Raw genomic sequence first — 8103 nt, 5'->3', positions numbered from 1 at the left:
TGTTGTTTATTTTAGAGTAAATTGATGGGTTTAATAAATCTCTCATGTGATTCATGTTTATATGTATTACGGATATGGTGGAGGAGTTATATATTCGTAAATGATATAGTATGAATTGGTAAAGTATATACATGTATTTTGTAAAGTATATACTTGTGTTTAGTAGTGAAATTTAAGTGCAGAAATTCTGCACGGGCATGTAACACGGCCGTGTTTGTAACAAACACGGCCGTGTTAGGTTCAACACGGGCCGTGTTAATTCTCTGAGAAAATGCTGTTTTTCTCAGACATTTGACACGGACCGTGTTAAGGTTCAACACGGGCCGTGTTAATTCTCTGAGAAAATGCTGTTTTTCTCAGACATTTGACACGGACCGTGTTAAGGTGCAACACGGACCGTGTTAGGTGCAACACGGCCGTGTCAGATTCGACACGGACCGTGTTAAATGTCTGTAATATGAACAAATGCGGCCTTTCGCATGAAAACTACTAAATGGATACAACTTTTGATCATGTCTCTTGTGCTTTTAAAGCCAAGAACGTCAGAGAATGTTGATATACGAAATCTAATTGTTCTTGAGAGATTTGTGAGCCTTTTTGAAGAAGAAACTTGCTACTTCTTCTTCATCTTTTACTGTTCATCCTCTTTCTCGGTTTTTCTGTTTTGGGCAACGTTTGAGGAGCAAATCATTCGTTGCGGATCTTCTTTGTATCTCTAAACGTATTCTCGGGTTTCTCCGTTGCTCGGTAGGGGAGGGAATAACGTTTTAGGAAAGTGTTCTACGCGCCTAGAAGATTATATCCGGGTTCTATTGTCTTCATTTCGATTTCACCATTTTATTGTTCTTTCCCGCAGTATTCATCTAACATGAAGAAATGAATCGTTACGTATGTATAGTATTCGATTACACTCATATAAAATGCAAATTTTCATTTTAGAAAGTTGAATAAAAATTAGTTTTTATTTTAATTAAAAATTGAGTTAAAAAATTGCATTGCTGGCTTCCTGTTGTCTTCGACGTGAAAATTGAGGAACCGCCAACGCAGCATTGCCATTATTTTATTTGCAAAAAGCAATTTGAGCATATTTCCCATGGATTATATAATTTATATTTAAAAAAAAAGTCATTTGAGCATCTTGCCATTTTGTGAAAACAACTTCTCATCTTTATATTTTCATTTTTAAATTTTATATTCAATTAAAATATTATTGATAATTTAATTTTAAAAAATTATATCCAGTCAAATGTATGTTAAATTTTCATTTAAATACGTTACTCGATTGTATTTACATAATGAAACTGAAATATTGTCTCTAGGTATAAATCTCTTCACTATTTCTAACTTATTTTTTTTATAACTAACTTGTTTTTTTATTGAAATTTATAATTATATTTTTTAGTTGGATATTTATTATGATATGATTTGAATTGTATGTAACTGTTCGTTTTGACTTCCTTTTATTATATCGAAAATTTTCGTATAACCTTTTATGTAATAATATATATGAAAATAAAATTATAAAGGGTTTAGAGATGAGACAATAAATGGTTTTCCGAACGCAGAAATCTACTTCTTTTTTTAAAATTATAGAGAGAAAAAAGAGAGCCAAGTTCGTATGTATCCTATAGCATTAGCACGTGTCGCACGTACCTATCCACGTGGTAGATTGAGGCATTGAGTCCCACGAGGAAAATTCAAAGCGTACTTTTTTTACTGAATCATTTAATTTTAAAACAATATAATTTAAATTTTCTCGAATATTTAAAATACTAAAAAAAGAATAAAAAATAAAATATGTAAAAATAAATATTTGTTTAACAAAACTAGATATAAATCTTAAATTTGATATATTTATAAAAAAATAGATTATCTAATGAAAAATAAATAGAAATAATTAAATAAGTTACATGAATCCAAGTTTGGGTGGTCTAGTAGTAAAGAACATGCAAAGTATGTTCTCATCTTGGGTTTAAATCCTAAGTGTGGGGAAGGATATTCATATGTGTTTTACCGATCTTTTGGAAGATGTAGTCGGGTCAAAAACCCGATAAACTTCTGGATTATGAAAAAAAAAAAAAGTTACAGGAGAACCTTGGGTTCAGTCAGCGACTTTTGACCAAAGGAGAAAACGAGGGAAGTAATATGCATGTTTGATCACATTCCAAAGTTTCAGTTTCTTGGGCTTGAAATTTGTTCCTGAGTTTGTTGGTAATGTTTTATCATGCATTCATATTAATCAATTTTAATATATATTAAGATTTATAAACACATAGGGTTTAGAATCTCTAGATTAATATTTTACAATCTTAATTTCATTCAGCTAACAAGGATAATAATATTTAGTATTGAAGTATTAGATTTCAAATGAATTGTCACGTATACTTTTAAATCAAATTAATCCAATTCAAAATTTAAAATAAAAAGAAAATATAGACAAAATGGAAATTGATAATCATAAAATTAATCAAACTAAAATCGACTAAATGACTTGACCTCTAGTTAGTTTACTTATTTTTTTTTTTTTTGGATTACTTTGTAAGATACTCAATTCAAATCCAAACTCAAACGAGAAGGAATCAAAGAATATTATTAAAAAAATTGTCACATTCTCCCGGTTAGAAGCCACCGACATTGGATTCCTCTGACCGATTAGCCCGGTTGAAGAAGACAGATCCCTTTTTTATAATATAATAATTTACCGTAACAACAAAAAATGTAAAAAAGTGAAAAAGTAAAAACATTGGAAAGAGAGAGAAGGACATGGCAAGAGACTTCAAGGTTTTGTCAGTGAACAAAAAAAAAGAGAGGCATTGGTGTCAACGCTTCCATAGAAAGCACAAAGGCCCCCCCCCCCTCCATGGCAGCGGAAGCTCTTCTTTCTTTTTTAAATTTCCTTTGTTTTTTTTTTCTCTCTTTATTTTCTGTAACATTTCATTAATAAATATTTATGTTGCATTCATTAATTTTTTCACTTTGGCAATTTGTTAATCAGACCTCCACGCAAGCGCAAAAAAATAGTTTCTAAATTATACAAACAGAGTTTATTTGAAAATTAATTTTTGATACAAAATATTTTCACTTAAAAAAATGTTACCCTCATCATCTACTACATACGATGATTTTGTTATTGATATATTGGTATAATTTTAATTTTTAGTTCTATATACGGGCGAATAATTCTGATCACATCTTGGGTATTTTTTTTTTAATTTAAATTTTAAATTTTACATTGATTTATTTTATTATATTTTTTTATTCGATTTCTACTTAATTTCTAACAATTTTATTCCTATATATATATATATATATATATATATATATTTGATGACTATTCCATGAATTAATTTGGAAAAAAAATAATATAACCTATGGATTTTTATATTAATTTCGAATTCACTCATTTATTATCCAAATCCATTATAATTGATACCGATATAAACTATCAACAACTGGTACCAAATCCAAATTTTGGAATCCAATCACAAAAATTTTAAAACTAAGACAAGTGACATTTGAAATGAAAAGGAGCAACCAAAAGTTTTGGTTGTGTGCCTTTTCATGGTTTCTTTTCCTTGTCCGTGTCCCCCATTCACACATGCCGTTTACAGAGACAGGAGCAGTGGCAGAGCTCTGTAAATAAGTGCCAAAAACAATGACGCAAAACCCTAAGTTATCGAGTCCTTTTTCTTTTCGAATTTCAAAACTCCTCACCTACCAACGGCTCTTTATCTCTCCACACCACCACTCCCTCTCCTCCTCTCCTCCATTTACCCACCACCATTCTCACGTTCTCCAAAACTCTCATCTTTCTTGTTCTTCTGTGCATTTGGAGCCATAAAGATCAAAACTTTCGGCTTATTTTCTGTTTCCGCAAAGATGGGTGCTTCCGGGAAGTGGGTGAAATCCCTTATCGGTCTCAAGAAACCAGAGAAAGACGGAAATGTAAACACTTTCGGTCTTTTCCTCCGGTTTTTTTTGTAATCCTGAGCTGTTGTTGTTTTTACGCAAGTCTCTGTTTTTTTACTGATCTTTTTTTGTTGTGTTTCAGGAAACGAGTAGCGGAAAGATCAAGAAATGGAAGATATGGAGGAGTTCTTCAGGCGATTCAGGGTTGTCGGGCTCAACATGGAAGGGTTTCAGAGGAAAGCATCGGTCTGAGTCAGAGTGTTCCGATTCTTCTGATGCTTTCTCCGCAGCCGTTGCAACAGTTGTCAGAGCTCCACCTAAGGATTTCAAAGCTGTTAGGGAAGAATGGGCTGCTATTAGAATTCAGACAGCGTTCCGTGGCTTCTTGGTAAGTCCTGTTTGGTTCTGAGACGAAGGAAAAAACGGCTCTTTTTGTGTTTTTGGTTTCGTTTAAGAATCTATCGGACTAGGGTATTGAGATGTGACATGAATATGAACGAGACTCTGCGATTTCTTCAGTCTATTGCTTATGAAATCTTTTTTTTTTTTTTGGTTGCTGAGAGAATTTCAGACAAGTCTGAGAAATTTTCAGCAAAGTTTCATCTGAAGAACAACGGTCACAGTGTGTTTTTGTTCCATGTAACCTTCTAATCTGAAAATCGAAAAATTCCAAGTACGCATGTATTTTGAAATTTGAACCATGACCTGTCATTATATTGATACTGAGCATGTGTACACTATTTTGAGTTAGGCAAGAAGGGCGTTGAGGGCGTTGAAAGGAATAGTAAGGCTGCAAGCTCTGGTGCGTGGAAGGCAAGTAAGGAAACAAGCGGCTGTGACACTGAGGTGCATGCAAGCCCTTGTCCGGGTGCAAGCCCGTGTTAGAGCACGTCGTGTGAGAATGTCGATTGAAGGAAAAGCCATTCAGAAACTTCTCGAGGAGCATCGGAGCAAGGCCGATCTCTTGAAACAAGCCGAGGTAGATCTTGTGCAAGTTCCAAACTAAAAAAGGGTTCTCTTGGTCGTTTACTCGTGGTTTGATCGTTTTCTGAGTTTACAACTTTTTAGGAAGGATGGTGTGATAGCAAAGGAACGGTATGCGATATCAACACGAAGCTGCAGCAGAGACAAGAAGGCGCCTTCAAGAGGGAACGTGCATTAGCTTATTCTCTCGCACAAAAGGTACCGAGAAAATGCCTTTGTCTGGAGATTCTTGTGGGGAAATTTCTGTTTGTTCGTATGAGCTAACACTGCAAGATTCATTTTGGGGTTCTCTTAGCAATGGAAATCGAACCTGAGCTCGAATCTGAAGACGAACAATTCGATCTCATACCTCAAAAGCCAAGAGTTTGACAAGAATAGCTGGGGATGGAGTTGGTTGGAGCGGTGGATGGCTGCTCGGCCATGGGAGACAAGACTTATGGAACAGCAATCAAAACCCGAAACCATGGAGGCAAAGAGCTGTGCCACTGTCTCTGCAAGCAAGCATTTGAAATCGCCCGAACCTCCATTAGCAAGAGTCAGGAAGAACAATATAACAACTCGGGTATCTGCAAAACCCCCTCAAAGTGGAACTCGGTCTTCTTCGAGTCCCTGCTCTGAATTTACGAACCAGGATGAGAGCCCGGCTTCCTCGTCCATCTGCACTTCAACCACGCCTGCCTCCAGAAACACTGGCCTTGTTTCAGATGAGATGGGCAGCAACGAAAACAGCAGTAGTAAAACTAACAAGGCGAGGCCGAGTTACATGAACATGACAGAATCAACAAAGGCGAAGCGGAGAACTAACCGGGTTTTCAGACAATCCATGGATGAATTTCAGTTTTTGAAGAATTCAGGCTTGTTGAGCAGTCCTGCTTCAGATCCTCCGTCAGTTAATTTCTCCAAACCCCTCGGTCTCCCCACCGCATTCTAGAAGGTTCCTAAGGTTGGTGTCTGCATCGAAGGAAAGTTTTCAACAGCTTGTTGTTCTGTTGTGTTAGTAACTGTGTATGTTTGAGTAGTTCCAGTTCTTATGTAATCATGCTGTATAACATTTTCGAAGTTGAGATTTTTGTGTCGGGAAGATCCAGTGGATGAGTTTTATGTTGGTTTCGTTCTTCTGTTTTCGCTTCTGGATGACAATGGCGAAGGAACTGCAGATTATGATGAAGTTTGCGAGTGTATATATATAGTTTTGCTCTTATTTCATCTTCTTTAGCCGCAGCCTTAAACTCAGTGTACATCATCGGAGAATTTAGCATATGTTACAAGAATCAAAATCTCTTTACTGCTCTAAGCTTGACGTCGTTCTTGAAACTGAGGATCACACCATAGTCAAGCTGCAGAGGCTTCTCCATATCCGGAGAATGTCTGAAAACATAGTTCCTGTACAAATGCACCAACGCGAGTTTGATCTCTTGCAGGGCAAATCTCTGGCCGATGCAGGCCCTCGGGCCGAGACCGAAGGGGATGAAGGCATAAGGATGTCGTCGTTTCTCCTCTTCCGCGTTCGGATCGAATCTCTCCGGCCGGAACTTCTCTGGTTCCGGAAAGTTCATAAGGTCTTTTGCAAGAACACCAAGCGCTAACCATACCCATGTTCCCTAAACCACAAAAGACCAAATCTTTAGTTGTCTTTCGGGTCTTGACCGCTGAACGAGAAGCGGACTTTGCAGATCAATGCTCGTTACTGATGTTCTTAAACTATTCCAACTTTTGACGGTACTGTTACCTTGGGTAGCAAGTAACCTCCAATCTCCACCTCTTTTGAGGTTTCCCTAGCAACCAAGGGAGAGACCATGTAGAATCTCATAGCCTCCTTGATGACCTGAAAGCATAGAAAAACACCCATCAACAATCTGAGAAAGCCGAAATTCTCGGGTTGAAATGGATCCGCCACCTGATCGAGATAGGGAAACTTGTGTTGCAAGTCATAGGCGGTCGGGATCTGATCCCGGGGCCCAAACCCATCGATCTCCTGAACCAGACGTTTCTCCACCTCTTGATGACCTGAAACTAAGTACAAAACCGAAGACAAGGTGAAAGCTGTCGTTGAAGAACCGGCAAGAAGATGCTCATATGTCACTCCGCTGATATAATCTGGCGTGAAGACATTCTTGGCAACTGTCTTGGATTCTCTCGCTTTCAGTATCAGAGACAAAACGTCCTTTGAATCTCTCTCTTTCTCTTTCGCCCTTTTGGCAACGATCTCATCGAGTCTTCCACTCAATCTCCTGTTAGTTCTCTCGACTCGCCAGTCCATTGTTCCTGGAATCCTCTTCAGAATCTGTCTGAAAGGCTCCTGAAGAATCGGTACCAGTAACCCCAACACTATAGAAAACGATCCAGACAGATCCATCTTGAGCTGTGTCGTGGAGTACACGTGCTGGTTTATGAAATCTGTAACCTCATCGTCGCCGCCATCTGATGAATCTTTGACGGGTTTTCCCTCTGAGAGACCGAAGTTAACGCCAAAAGCCGCTTGCCCGATGATATCTGTGGCGAGTTTGAGGGAGAGATTGGAGAAAACCACATCTCCTGAATCCGAATCAAGATTCTTGGTTGCAGAGCTGATGAACCTGTGCATCATGGGCACGAGACTGGCCAAATGGGATGGCTGGTAGAGCGACTGGATCGCGTTCCTCATCGTGGTCCATCTCTTGTCCCTGCAGAGTGTTTCAGACATCTTTGTAACAGACCAAAAGAGCCATGTCCGAAGAATCAGAGAGAGAGAGAGAGTAGGAGGAGGACATTACCTGGTGAAGAAGAGACCCTTCTGATGGAGCGGAGAAGCTGAGATTGGAGAAGGAATGCTCCTGTTTGGAATGTCTTTGAACTTCTTTACTCCCACTTCTCTGCATAACTCTGCATCTGCCACTATTATCAGCGGCTGCCTCCCCATCTGAAATCTGTAATTATTTTTATTTTATTTTATATTTATATATGCGAATGAATGAAAGCAATAACCATACGTACATTAAAGTAATATTAACTGGTGGTAACTCATATTTTCAGTTTCAACTCAAGAACACAACTATCCCATTCCATTGGAAGCTCAACTGAAACATCCTCGTACATATCATGAATATACATATATACATATATACACACGTATATATACCTGAAGATAGGGCCATAGTGCTTGGCGAGGAGGGAGAAAACGTCGGGGCCGTACTTAGCCATCAAGGGCAAGTGACCAACGAGAGGAAGAGC

At 37.9% G+C, this 8103-nt stretch overlaps 2 protein-coding genes across 3 annotated transcripts; one reads left to right on the top strand and one right to left on the bottom strand.

Annotated features, from left to right (window-relative positions):
• The first annotated feature begins 3635 nt into the window (after positions 1 to 3635).
• LOC104804442 (protein IQ-DOMAIN 1) lies at positions 3636 to 5980 on the top strand. The gene is made up of 5 exons (XM_010528746.2): positions 3636 to 3945; positions 4052 to 4297; positions 4661 to 4888; positions 4978 to 5091; positions 5189 to 5980. The coding sequence occupies exons 1-5, from the start codon at positions 3880 to 3882 to the stop codon at positions 5822 to 5824; spliced, it is 1290 nt and encodes a 429-aa protein (XP_010527048.1). The 5' UTR covers positions 3636 to 3879; the 3' UTR covers positions 5825 to 5980.
• Positions 5981 to 6076: 96 nt separating this feature from the next.
• On the bottom strand, positions 6077 to 8097 carry LOC104804441 (cytochrome P450 711A1). Of its 2 annotated transcripts, XM_010528745.1 has the most exons (5): positions 8012 to 8097; positions 7647 to 7799; positions 6791 to 7556; positions 6623 to 6718; positions 6077 to 6494 (listed from the first exon to the last, which is right to left on the bottom strand). In XM_010528745.1, exons 1-5 carry the CDS (start codon positions 8071 to 8073, stop codon positions 6165 to 6167), a joined length of 1407 nt encoding a protein of 468 aa, XP_010527047.1. In that variant the 5' UTR covers positions 8074 to 8097; the 3' UTR covers positions 6077 to 6164. The 2 variants fall into 2 exon arrangements, with proteins under 2 accessions (XP_010527047.1, XP_010527046.1); XM_010528744.1 differs by having other exon boundaries at positions 6623 to 7556.
• Between the last annotated feature and the right edge of the window lie 6 nt (positions 8098 to 8103).

Source organism: Tarenaya hassleriana, unplaced genomic scaffold (genome assembly GCF_000463585.1).
Source record: "Tarenaya hassleriana unplaced genomic scaffold, ASM46358v1 Cleome9, whole genome shotgun sequence".
Taxonomy (NCBI): Eukaryota; Viridiplantae; Streptophyta; class Magnoliopsida; order Brassicales; family Cleomaceae; genus Tarenaya; species Tarenaya hassleriana.
The sequence above is the reverse complement of the archived record's forward strand: the minus strand, read 5'-3'. Positions and strand labels throughout refer to the sequence as shown.

Bases quoted from the DNA above. Each gene is read 5' to 3' on its own strand.
- LOC104804442 (XM_010528746.2), top strand. From the start codon at position 3,880: ATGGGTGCTTCCGGGAAGTGGGTGAAATCCCTTATCGGTCTCAAGAAA. The intron at 4,298-4,660 runs GTAAGTCCTGTT...ATTTTGAGTTAG, and splicing joins CAGCGTTCCGTGGCTTCTTG to GCAAGAAGGGCGTTGAGGGC. The intron at 5,092-5,188 runs GTACCGAGAAAA...GGGTTCTCTTAG, and splicing joins CTTATTCTCTCGCACAAAAG to CAATGGAAATCGAACCTGAG.
- LOC104804441 (XM_010528744.1), bottom strand. From the start codon at position 8,073: ATGGCTAAGTACGGCCCCGACGTTTTCTCCCTCCTCGCCAAGCACTAT. The intron at 7,800-8,011 runs GTATATATACGT...AAATAATTACAG, and splicing joins CACTATGGCCCTATCTTCAG to ATTTCAGATGGGGAGGCAGC. The intron at 7,557-7,646 runs GTAATGTCCTCC...AACACTCTGCAG, and splicing joins AAGGGTCTCTTCTTCACCAG to GGACAAGAGATGGACCACGA.